Here is a 13395-nt window from a genome sequence, read left to right on the forward strand (position 1 = left end):
ATTTTAACTTTTGAGTCACCTTCCCCTATAGGTATCGGTTAAATCATCCAGAGTTGTGAATTTGAATATCAGTTGCTTCAAGGGATTTTAAAAACCCTATTTCCAAAATCAGCAATAGCCAAGACACATTGTTTTGGGTTCAATTCCTACAGCAGCTTATCTTCTGTACACCAGCACTGTGGCTTAGAGACATTTTCAGAATGTTTCTTCAAATTTTAATTTTAAACAGAAAAAATTGTTTTTTTAAAAAATCTGATCATTTTGTAAGGTTTACCTTCAGCCAAACTCTATCAGGCTGCTTCACAATAAGCTATTAGTTGTGTGAGGTTCATGTAGAAAGGAAAAGCACAATAGGTCAGTACACACAGTTCTTCATATCCTAAAGCCAAAATAGTGACATTCATTGGCTTCTTCAGTATATGACAAAGATCTCACATAAACAAGACAACAAAAGCAGAAGCAAAGATGTGAAATGCAGGGAGAAAAACTTATTTAACGTGCACAGTTTTCCATGAGTGGTAGTCTCAAGTTCAGTACTTCTGGTACCAGTAACGACAGTCATAAAAAGTGTGATAAAAGCAGGTTTACGTGAGACAGTGTGGAATTGGGCTCTAACATGAGGGACATACCCTGTTGAGTTCACAGCTGAGAAGTAAGCTTTAGTCTGCTTCAACATTTGAGATGAGGACTAAATAGGGAGTCTTTCCTGATTATTAACCTCCCTTTTGTTTTGCCACAGGGCTTACTTGTCAGGAAGACAGGAATGAATGTGAAGAGAGTGTTTGTTTCCCTGGAGTGTCTTGTGTCAATACCTTTGGATCATATGCATGTGGAATTTGCCCCAGTGGGATGGAGGGAAATGGTAAAACTTGCAAATGTGAGTGGTTTGCATGTTTTATTTTAATAGATGGGGGGAAAAAAATGGGTTCAATTCTGCTACTATTATTATCCTTAATTGAGTACTTTGCCACTTGCTTCAAGTACAGACCTTTAAATATACCAAGCAGACTATTGGCACCTTATATTAATATGGATAACTGCAATTTTGTCTCTGTTTGCTATTTTTCATTGCAATTTAGTTTCGTTTTGATTAGAGTTAACATCGTAGCATACAAAAAAGTATTTTCCATATGTCAGGTAGATAATTTGCCAAGGACGCTCCCTATGTTCTCCATTCTTTCACTCCTAAATAGACTATGCACTAATAAGTACCTGGGGAGCACCTCCAGGATTACTTTTGGTTTGGGTTAATGCTGTGTGAGCAGGATGTAGGGTAAGAGGAAGAAGGTCCAAGTGCAAATCCTTCACATCCTTTCACTCATTTCTAAGGTGTGTTTTCATTAGAGGATGCAGTCCACAGCTGGTGAGCTCATGCTTGGTGTACAGTCATGTCACGGGTCCCAGCTAATGAAGGAAATGGCTAGGAACAATTTTACACCTGCTCACTATTTGCTTTTGGGGCAACAGGCTCTTTAGTAGAGGACTACAGTGAGTTTGTACTCTGCTGAGTCCTTCCCAGTGCACAGGATGCTTGTTTTAGTCATATACACACAAATCTTCTCTAAAAATAGCATTTGGTTGGCCAGAAGAGAAATCAACACTTGAAGTGTTTCACATTTGTTGGTTGTTGTTTCCAAAGAAATTCGAGAAGCAAGATACAGACACTAACTGTGAAGATATTAACTTTTCCTCATCATAGCTACAAAAAAAAAAAAAAAAACCAACCAAAACAAAACAATAACAACAAAAAAAACCAACTGATGTAGAATGATGCAGGATCCTGGCACAAGCAGGACTACCTTTGCCAGGTTTGCCAACTATCCTTTCAACCATATTGCCAAATGTCTCTCCAGAATGTTGGAGTTTGGTTTGTTTGGTTGGTTGGTTTTTTAATGTATTATTTGGCCACACTGATTATTTCAAAGTGATTTTGCATCTATTTCACTACTGCATATTTTTTTAGCTAATTTGAGCAATGAAGGAAAAGTATACAAAATAATGTACTTTTTTTGAAATATATCAGAAAAGTAATTTCTTCATTTGAACATTTTTAATTAAAGAAAGGTTTCTCTCTTTCCAAAGTCCACATTTATTAGAACTAATAATCCTGTGTGCTTCCTTGTCAACCCAAAATAGGATAGAAATAATTTTTTTGTGGTTCTGGTATTCAGACTTACCATAGATACTCATAGTTCCCTTGCTGAAGCAAGTGTAAAGGCTTCTGGGAGGAAGGAGGAGAAAACTGAAGTAACTTTATAGCTGTTAGACTGGGCTACAGCTCATTGTATTAGTTTACATATATATGTATATTAAGGAGTCATAATCTCAGGCTTTCTTAAGAGTTCAGAATATCCAAAAGACCCAGGGCAGGGTTCTTTAGCTCAAAACATATAACCACATAGGCTTTACAATCCCTAATTCATTCAAAAAATTATCTTCACATTATGCAGAAATCAATATTGTTTCGAGTCTCCACCAATCAATTTTCCTCTTTACATCCATCTGTACTTTGTACAGGTATTTTGACACGTCCAAAGCCTGCAGCTGAACTAACCAAAGCCAACAAACACGCACAACAGTTTCAGGAAGAAGCTTTCAAGGAGAGGCAGGAATCAGACAGGGCAGAGGTCCCAGTGTGTAATGTAGCATCTTCATCCAAATAACAATGCTGTCTAATACATGGGGACTTTGGGCCTTCCTACTGCCCTTAGCTCAATAAAAGATCACTGTGCATATTAAGTATGTCTCCCAGATAAGCAAAGTTCAGTGAGTTTGGGCATAGTAATTTTTTCTATATGTGTGTTGAAGCTTTGCTGCATAACAGCAGCTGACTCACCTGATTTGCCTTTATTTGCTTGATGGTTGGCTTCCAGAATAAACTTATGTCAGGTTATCTGATTTGCTGCTACTGTTGCTTTTTATCATCAATCACAGCTAAGCTCTAACACCTTGTTTCCTCGTCTCCACGCTTTCTTTCCACAGCTGTGTTTGCTGCTGACATTACAAAAGCTTTAAGCATTGAAAAAAGCACCAGCAAAGGTGATTTGAACAAAACTGAGGATAAGCAGCTACTGCAACCCTTAGAGGCAAAGGATTCTCCTGCAATTAAGAATTTTAGCATAAGTGATAGACATGGTAGGTATACAAGGATATGAAATCTTTTACAGTTGCTGCAGTTTACATATTCAGAAATGGTACATTTACCATCTTAACAGTAAACATAAACTAGCTGTTTATAAAACATCATAGAATGATAGAGTTAAAAATCAAAACCTCCTCAATACATCAGACTGGATTGCTGCTAAACAATTTTTCATGGAAAAAGAGCCATTACAGCAATAAAAATCAGAGTGGTCAGGCTTAACTAGAAACCACATCGCTTCTGAGGTAGAATAAAATCACTGCAAATCTTAGTGATTAATGGAAAGCAAGACGATAAGAGTGACAGCTTATGCCAACTTGCCATCATCAAGTGACACTGACATTTTATCTCAGCGTATGACAGGCAGACACTGAATTAAGACTGAGTTTTGAGCGTAAGTGAAGATCAACTCGTGAAGTATGAACTTGACTGTGGCACCTGTTTTTCCCAGACGCAGAGTGCTGGGGTGTGCACCTGCACGCTGCTTAAGTCAGCCCAGTTCTAAAGGGTATTGCATTTTTAGTTGATTTTCTAGTGAAAGCAGGGAGCAGAAGAATTGAGACTAGACACATCTGTTGTGTAGAGGCCTGTGTGAAATAAAAGATTTTTTTTCCCCACCTTCTTTTATATATCTGTACTAGGCCAGTTGACACCTAACCAGAACATGCCTCTTACAGGTATCCATCATAATGCTGTAGGCAAGGTGCAAGAATAATGCTGAAAACACTTGAGAATCATGATGGAGACCTCACTGGAGGCGACTAAAAGAGATCTACAACCATCATTAAGATTTTATTCATCATCTGTTGTGTCTTGATACTATTAAATACTTCACAGGCAGTTCATATACACTTGCTATTCAGTGACATCATAAGTGATAAAATATTATATACTACTGGAGTGTTGAATTTTGCACACAGTTCTAAGGTAATTAAAGTAGTCTCCTGTCATACAAGGTTTGAGACATTAAGGATGATTTCTAGATCAGGGACATATGTACTTGACAGTGTATTTTTAAAGGTAAGAGTATATGTGCTGTAAGGTTTGACAATTACCTTCCAATTATAAAAGACAAAAGGATGTCGAATAATGCAGTTTCTCACTCAGTTAATCTTTCACTTATGCTGAAAATTACAGTTTCTATATTATCCATGATAAATGCCAAACAACTTTGAGTAATAAACTTGAAAACATGTAATTAGAGGACTAATAAATCTTGCTTTAATGAGAAACAGCTGTTCTGTTACACTGTGCCTACAGGACATTCTCATGTTTGGCTCAAGGTTTGGGAACATTCTGCATTAATAAGACTTTAGAAGAATAAAAGTAGTTATAAAGCATTAGTCAGGCTCAGACAGTCACTGCTTCATTTTATATATGCATTTGATTTGAGAAATTAGAAATAAACATGCTTGAACTTCCTTCTTTTTTAGGCCATGCAGCACCACTGTCACATATTACTACCTGTGCCAACAGGCCATGTTTTCCTGGAGTGTTATGTTTTGATCGGAAACCCCCTTACATTGGATATTTCTGTGGCCGATGCCCAGCAGGGTTTTTTGGAAATGGTCGAATCTGTACCAAAGTCCCCAGATCAGGTACTTTCTGATTTTTAGAAATTTTTTTTTAAAAGGTTTTGCATACAAAGGCTGTAAGAAAATATGAACTAGGATGGCATTACATTACAATTCATAATCAAACGCTGAAGGCTTTTTTCTTTCACTCTTACCTGACGAGCAGCTAGGTGGTCTTATTTCAGGAATAGCTGGCTCTATAAGTTGAAATTCAATAGATTAACCACATTTGCCATGAGGGAGAATTCTTCACAACAGGACTTGCTAGATGGTATGAATCACCACACCTATATTTCTGCCACAGCATAGGATTTCAAAACATGTTTCCTCCTCAGTAAGATCAGAACATGACACATGCCAGTATCACTCCGCTTTCCTTCTTTCCTAATTCTTTTGCTGCAAGGCATCTGTCCTCCCAAGGTGACCTGTGAAGATGATGATAAACAAAGTGTCATGTAAGAACAACTATACCAACAACTAAAGGCAATAGATAATTAAAGTATTTCAATAGTATTGTTCATACCCTGAGCAATAATCTTCCTTAGGGAGCTCTGAAGCTCAGCTGGTCCCATTAATCTCTGAGGACTGATCATTAGAAGAGGTCTTCTGCTGTGATAAAAGAAAAGCTGGGTCTTGACCTCAGGCATAAAGTGGCAATAGCATAGCAACCACTCATCAGTCATCCAGTCCTGCTCTCTCTCAATGAAATTCTCATAATTCAATGTATGGTTCTCTAGGGACAGTCTGGATGGTTGTCCCCTTTTTACTGCACAGAGTGATTTGCCAAGAGAACTCATGTTTATTCCTTAATAACAGTAGTTACTAGGTCAGATTCCTTGGTTTTCTTCTAAATCTTTTTCTTAATTATTTAAGACAGACTAGCTTGAAACCTGTCAAATTGTTCCCCAACATCTTACACTTAAACCCACTTTCACTCCCCATTCTGTATCCAAATCAATGACTGTTACCTTAGTGTTGTATTTTAATGCACACTATCAAAGCTGAAGCAGTTTTACTGCTTAGTGTAGGTATCATCCAATCTCTTTGAACTATGAATTGATTTTAGCCAGTTTGCTGAATCTAAAGGTCACAAAAATAAACCCAACATTTTTCTTTCTCTAGCAATGAGTATGTACAGTGTATTACTTTGTCAGAGTCACTAAGACAGCTATTGACTCTTCTATAACTTGGTGAAGCTGTAAAAGCAGTTGAGCAAAATAAATAAATAAATAAAATTGTGCATATAAATAAACTAACATTTTTGTTATTGCCCAAAGCTGCACCTTGTAGTTAATGGGATAATGGGATATACATTGTACACCCCAAGGGTCATTTAAATGCTGTTGAGTAGAACAGATAGTCTACAGCTGTAGATATTGGTACAGTAAATCAGACACACTTACATTGTGGTTATATAAACATTTACCAATAAATTTGTGTATGTTCTAAAAAGGGAAGCGTAGACAGTGGTTGCCATTTACTGTGATTCATACCTGTCATACACAACTCCAGGCAAGATTTAAAAAATATCCCAAGTATCAGGATCTGAAACTAATACATTGCTTCTTTCAAAAGCAAGTTGTATATCAGAGGCTGGGTAGTTCTTTTTTCTTCTCAAATACGCAACCTCAGTCTGAGACTTCATGCTGCAAATGTGGCCATGCAACCAGCTTGAGCACTTCAGGGAGGGAATGAGGAATTATTTTTTGTTCCGTCAAAACCTTATAGTCACTCATGTGAATTATATCACAATATAAACGATGAGAATCTTGTGCCTCAAGGTTAAACAAGAGTAGTCATTTGTTTTAATATTTAGAAATGAAAGCAATTGCTGCAGCTGTACGAGTTTCCTAATTTATGACCAAAATGATGGGTTCAACATTCTTTCTCATGTGCTTTGCTAGTTCAAGCAGAAGTATTGTATAGCATTGATGATTAAAAGATATCAGACAAAAAAGAATGAACTTTCAATTAAATTTATGTACAGTTATGGATTATGATTATTGTGAAATCCTCCCTGTTAGAATAATAGCTTCTCTCCCTTCTAACTTATGGTATTAGTCTTCAAATGAAACAGAACAAATCCTCTTCAGCTTGCTGCAGAGCTTGTGAAGGTTCTGAGATTATGTGCCACTTCTTTCCAACTCTAGTAATTTTAATCTAAAAATACTCTTGCTAATCCCTATTTTGTACTTTTATTGGCTGCTTTTGACATGAAGTTATACTCAATTGTTGTGATTTAAGGATTAAAGGATAAGTATTTTTTCATACAGAATCCACAAAAATTACCCAACTGCCTTTGTAGACTACTGAGGAGAAAAAAATATGCCAAAATAAAATTGTCTCCTAAATCAGTGTTTGATGAGCTGCACCCAAAAGTCCTTCAATTTTGATTCATAATGAACAAAGTACCATTTCCTGAGCACTGCTATCTGATACGTGATTAATCTTTCGATGTACTTTACTTCCTGTAAATTACGTAACTCCACAAATAAGTTTCTGAGCTATATTTACCTGCTCTGCCAACAATTCATAGCCTCATTCTCTTTTCACGTGTTTTACTGGTTTATATCCAGTAGTTTGTACCAGTTTAAATCAACCAGACTTGATTGTAATTGTTTTTGAAGTATATCAGATTAATCTTAAGGAAAAACATCACCAGTATCAAAGTCAGTATGGAGTTTCATATATAAAAGGAAGATATTATTTTTTAAAATATATTCTCATATCAGACAAAAAGCCTCTTTCTCTCCCTTCGAAAGCAGATACCATAAAGTAGGTATCCTACAATTTGTTAAAAGGTACTAGTAGGATCAAAAGTCCCTTAATTTTACTGCCATTGAATAAAGAGGAAAGTCTAAAGAATTTCAATCTGTCCAGGCTTCACTGGGCATGTTTCACATTTGTATAAAATATTTGTTACCTTTCTGTTAGAAGCAGCATATCTATTAAATCAAACCATGCAGTATCATTGGTCATCTTGTTGGCACAAAGAAAATGAATATGTCCTAATGGGGGATGCTGGCGATGTTACTGCGTGTTGCAATATTGGTTCTCGTCAGACACCACTGGTGTTTCTCTAGACTGGTTTCATCACTCACAGTCACAGAGATACCCATCTGTTTGCACTTTCTTCAGCAGGTTAGAGAGGTTAGTGTCATCACAAAAGATTTATTTCTTTCCTATTAGTAAATCAGCAATTTTACTGGACAAAGCAGTGCCACATCTATCACCGATAAAAGATTCTTTGTTCAGAGCCAGCTCTTACTGCCTCTCCTGGTTTAGGGAGCCGAAGATCAAGGGAAAGGATTATTTTATGATCTCTGTAAATGAGTTCTGCTTTTCCATTCTGAACAGCACTGCTAGCTCTCCTGCCACAGCAGTTAATTTGCAGTATTGTAGACATTTGGCACTTGATATACTTTTGTATGTGCCAGCTATTTGTTATGTTTATGTCCTCTGTATTTTACACCATTTCAGTATCTGCACCATGCCTCTGAATTCACTTTGATTTTACAACAGAGAGACCTCTGTGACCTTCTCATTTGCACCACTGTCAGATCAACATCAAGGTGTGGATTTAAAAAGGAGTGTAAAATGTTGTGAATTAAAAGAATGTGTGTGTTTAAACACATAGTGCTCAGTCTAACACCAGAGGTAGATATTAGTCTTAAGTTTTATATTTTTAATTTTGACTTTGAAATCACTGCTGTCATTATTAACACTCTTCATTGATCACTGTCCATGAAACACAAATAACTTCAGTAAGAGCTTTGGTCATCAACACAAGGTTTCATCTCTAACAGCAGGAGTAAGGACTTCTTACTGCCTGGAACCAATCAAATGATTTTGCTTCAAGAGATGAGTGAAGAACATAATGGACTCCTTTCATCTCTTATCTAATAGAATTGATGAATTTGCATTTAAAAGATCAAGGCCTAGATTCCAGTCTCGCTTACACCAGTGTAAATCATAAGTGATTCCATTAAATGAATAGCATTACCCTAATGGAGTGAGCAAAGCACTGTCCCTGGAAAACAGATCTTAAAACCTGTTAAGATAGGCACATCACATACAGAACTTTTAAATACAAAATCTGTTATGTACCAGTAGATGCAGACACAATACACACACTTTTCAGCATTGAGAGGGTGCTTTGCAATGAGTAAATAACCAGTCTTGGCTTGGTTTATGCAAAGAGTTACAAGGCTCACTTGAAGGCAGGAATATTTTAGTGCCGCAGTCTTTAGCGGTGAAGTTCTCTGAGACCTTTGCAAAGAAGGCATAACAGAAACACCAAATAAATAGTAAATAATACTCTGCTTTGCCTCTGTGTGGTAATAGCTCTCAGATATTCTCCTGGGCTCCAAAACCAGGAAGCAGTGCATCTCAGTGCCATGGCTTCCAGCTCCTAGCTCTGACTCAGGCCAGTGAAACTCTGTCCACAATTCATCTTTGGAATTTACGGTAGAAGTTGCCAATCACTTTCATTAACTATGTTTCAGTGTTGCTAGTTTATGTATTTCAGGACAAAATGTACATTTTTTTCAGACTGACCAGTTATGATGTAATGATGTCTCCTACAAGGGGTATGTGATGAAATGGCAACTGAAGTGGGGTTATAAATGTCACACAAAGACATTCCATATAAATTTGGACTCACGAAAAGCACAGTTTTGCAAATGATGCACCAGTAATCTTTGCACGAGGCCAGGATCAGTCTGGCATTTTGGACATAACCTGTGACTTTTTCCTGCCCTCTGAGTACATAATTGCCAAAGAAACCCCACTCCTGTACTTGTCAAGATAGAAAGGGAATCTGAGGGTCTTTCTGATAGCTTTCTCCTTAGGGATGCCTAATAAAATATTAAGTATTTTCAGAAAAATATCAACAGAGGCCTGTACGGTATATGCTATGACCCAAACATAACAACTAAAGTAGGCACAGTGGGAAGAATACGTTTAGATAATTTAAAAGATAAATGGTTTCCAGATTCACTGATCCATATACTCTGTCAATCCAGAATTTGTTAAGTGTTTCCAATCCAGATGATATATTTAGGAAATTATGTAGCTCAGCAATAGAAGACCAATGAAGCCCAAGCCATAAAACCACTAGGGAAGAGGACTCAGCTATATGCCATGAATAATATTTACATTCAATCAGAACATCAAGTACAGATTACATTTCTCTCCTACCAAGAATGTGCCAACTTTTGCTTAAGCAATCACTCTGCCATCATGATTTTTAAGTGATAATAACAACTCAGTCTCCAACAAACAATCTATGGAGGATACATGCCCTGTAGTTTTTTACATTGACAGAAGAGAGACCAACATTATCTCCTCTTAAAATTTCCAAGCTCATTTAATCATCTACTTATAAGAGTTCACAGCTTTTAAAGCAAGCCAACCCTGTTTCCACAAATTTGATAAGATTGCTGTTTTGTTAAAGGCACTTTGAAGCCCTTTCAAACTGTAAGTAACTCATATTGGACCAATATCCTGGCCCCGTTAAAGTAGCACGAGTTTTGCCGCTAACTGCAAAAGCAAAGGAGGAGTTGAAGAAAAAGAATTTGTAACCAATGCAAAGTCCTGTAGAGTACAAGGGAGAAAAAATAAGTGTGAAATACACAGATTCATCATTGCTCAGAACAAATTTAGGACTTGTTCCTTAACATTTTGCTGTTGTTGATGACAAGGTATTTGCAGATGTAGTGGCACTCAGTTCACTGGACTTGCTTGCAGAATCAGATGACGTTCACTGCCAAACCATGTGAATTTTTCCTGCAAAATTACATGTCACATGTATAGAGCAAGTTAATTTCTGAAGGGACACAGCAAAACCCTATAGCTAACACAAGGCAACTGATTCACTGGGATGGAGGAGAAAATTATCTCTCAGGCTGATAATTTATTAGACTAAGAATTTCATAGAACCATAGAATAGCCCAAGTGGGAAGGGTCCTTGAAAGATCATCCGGTCTAAATTTTTATTTCTCAAAGATAATTTTTCACATATATTGTTATAAAAATACAAAGTATTAAACACAATAATATTAAACACAACACTGTTGCTAGCTGAAACTTCTGTTGTGGTTTAATTTCTATAGGACACAGAGGGGTAGAATAGCAAATGGAGAGCATCACCAGAGCTCCCTGGTCTATAAGTGGTGGAACAGCTGATGAATCTTTTATATTACTGGAAAACAACAGTTTTCGCTAATAATTTCTCTGTGCTAACAAACGTTGCTTACAGTATTTATAGAATATTATCTTAAAAACAACAGATTTGAATCAAGCTATTTGTTAATGAAATTTTAAATTCTTCTTAAGCTAATGTAATACCTCACAGGAAAGGTAATCTTTAAGTTTTCTTACTTCCTTCTCTCCCAAATGCCTCTAGTTCAGTTCATAACTTCCCTTTTATATTTGTTTGAATGCAAAAAAGGGGACCTGTTATCTACTTCATAGCTATTTATGTCACAGAGTTGAATCCCTAAATGACCTCAGCTTGCTTCAAAATTCTTGCTCCACTGAAAACAGTAATTTCCACAATGCATCCTCAGAGCTGAAGAGAGGAAAATATTAAACACAACACTGTTGCTAGCTGAAATGCCACTATCAAATGTCTCTACTTGCTCTTCCTAATGCTCTTTCAAAGAGAAAACTACAAACATTATAAAGGAAAGTCTCATGATATGACTGTCCCCAAGATGCTACTGTAGAATTCAAAGGGCAGAAGTTTTGCCATGAGGTGATGACACCTACGTTCCATAAAGCAGTGAGCTATAGCTAAATGATCATACTTCAGGAACTGTTGCATCAAGAGCACAGGCTGTTTAGATGGAAGATAAGCTTCAGACTCTGCACTAATGCTGCTGAGCTTGCATTTAGGGATGCTGATCCCTCTTCTAAACCGCAGCATGAATTGAAGGCACATTGCTCATACTCTCTATGCACAGGTAAATGGACACACCATTTATCATTGCTAACCTGCTGAAAATACTGAAAAACCCATTTGGTTAAATTAGGCACAAATTAGCAGAACTGACTAAGAACTTTTGTGACGTACCATCTGAAAACTTATCGAAATTCCCTGCTTTTTGTTTTCTGTATTAGAATGAAACTATAGAGAGCTGACAACTTAATCAGTTGAAATTGTGGAAATTCTGTAAGAGCATGATTTCACTAAGATTATTTATATGTTCTTAGATGGTATTAAAATGGATTCATTACTGGTCTCCAGCAAGGCATAGTTCAGATTGTTCCTTGGCTTTCATATGTAAAGTAACTCATTTTTATGTGTTTACAGCCCAAAACAACATAATTATAGTTTTAGATCATTTACTTCTTGAAATGAATAAAAGGAGAATTTCAGTAAAATATTCAAATTTAAGCTATTTTTTCTTTGAAGAAATATTATGGATTTTCTTTTGAAGAAATGTTATGAACCTTCTTTATAATCTATTATTACAGTTCTAAGGAATTCTACATAGTTGTTTCAGAGAATTAGACAAGGATGCTTCAGAGATGATCTGTCTTGATTTAGCCTATTTTGTATAAATCTATCCACCTGTTCAAGCCATGAGAGAGTTTGAAGGCCCATGAGGCATCATCAGATAAGAACAGAGTTTCTATTAATTTTCCCATCTCTTGTAGTGCTGAGAATTAAAATATACTGCCAATTCCTGAATAGAAAATATAATGTATTTTTATGAACTCTATCTTAACACTGTAGCTGCTGAAATAATTCAGTTGCAGACTGAAATAATTGGAGACAGTAGAACACAAAGAGGAGAGGTAAAAGTTCAGACCTGAAAAGTGGACAAGAGATAATGAAATAAAGGAAAATAAAACAGTTACAAGGGGGTTAAGTGGGTCATCCATGGTGTTTTGAAACACAACTGTACTTCTTTGCTTCCTGTTTTGTTAGCTGGGATATTCAGAGAAAAGCACAGGAAGAGCACTTCTTAAAAACGGCAGCAGAGAAGGGGTTAGACCCAAGGAATGTAAAGAGCACAGAAAGAGATCTCGTAACAAAAGAGCAAGAGGAGCAAGGCTCTTGTGCAAGGGGTGAGAGCACATCAAACATGTTGAGTTTTTCCCACCCCTAGGAGAGAACTTTTCAATTAAATCTTGAAATAAACTGGAAGGTAGGAGAGGTGTTTGAAAAAACATTGTTTGTTTGTAAAAACATAGATGGCTTATAAATCTCCATAGGCAATCCAAAAAAGATACTGATAAAGAAAAATATTGATAAAAGGAAAAACAAACAAACAAAACCCGTTTGAGGAGCGTGCTCATATCTTTGCAATCAGTAATTCTTACACCATTTTTTAAAAAATACTGTCTCTGGTGACCCTGATGTTAAAATTTCTATTAAAAACTTAGAGAAAACATGACAAAGTAAAAGAAAAATACCCAAAAAACAAAGTCTGCAAACAAAGTGCACAAAATCCATTATTTTCTTCCAAGGCCCATTTTTCTGTGCAGCTATTATTGTGTTCATCACCTTCTTGCACCCTTCTTCCACTCTCCCTGCATATGAACCCTTGTCCCAAGAATTATACTAACCAAAAGCTGATGGATACCTCCTTAGAATGCAGATACATGTATATTAAGTGAAAGTGGCACTTAAGTGAAAGTGTTTTTTCATATTTAAAACAGTTTTGTTAT

At 36.5% G+C, this 13395-nt stretch overlaps 1 protein-coding gene across 1 annotated transcript in view; it reads left to right on the top strand.

Moving 5' to 3' along the window:
• The window catches only part of LOC104532437 (von Willebrand factor D and EGF domain-containing protein), a gene marked incomplete at both ends in the record, with an annotated part of 138878 nt that overhangs the window by 79212 nt on the left and 46271 nt on the right, over nucleotides 1-13395 (top strand). The window contains 3 exons of the mRNA XM_029087386.1: nucleotides 740-877; nucleotides 2983-3135; nucleotides 4576-4740. Of these exons, the coding sequence (XP_028943219.1) occupies nucleotides 740-877; nucleotides 2983-3135; nucleotides 4576-4740 (456 nt within the window). The remainder of the gene's footprint in view (nucleotides 1-739; nucleotides 878-2982; nucleotides 3136-4575; nucleotides 4741-13395) is intronic.

Source organism: Antrostomus carolinensis, unplaced genomic scaffold, assembly GCF_000700745.2.
Source record: "Antrostomus carolinensis isolate BGI_N321 unplaced genomic scaffold, ASM70074v2 scaffold771, whole genome shotgun sequence".
Lineage (NCBI taxonomy): Eukaryota > Metazoa > Chordata > Aves > Caprimulgiformes > Caprimulgidae > Antrostomus > Antrostomus carolinensis.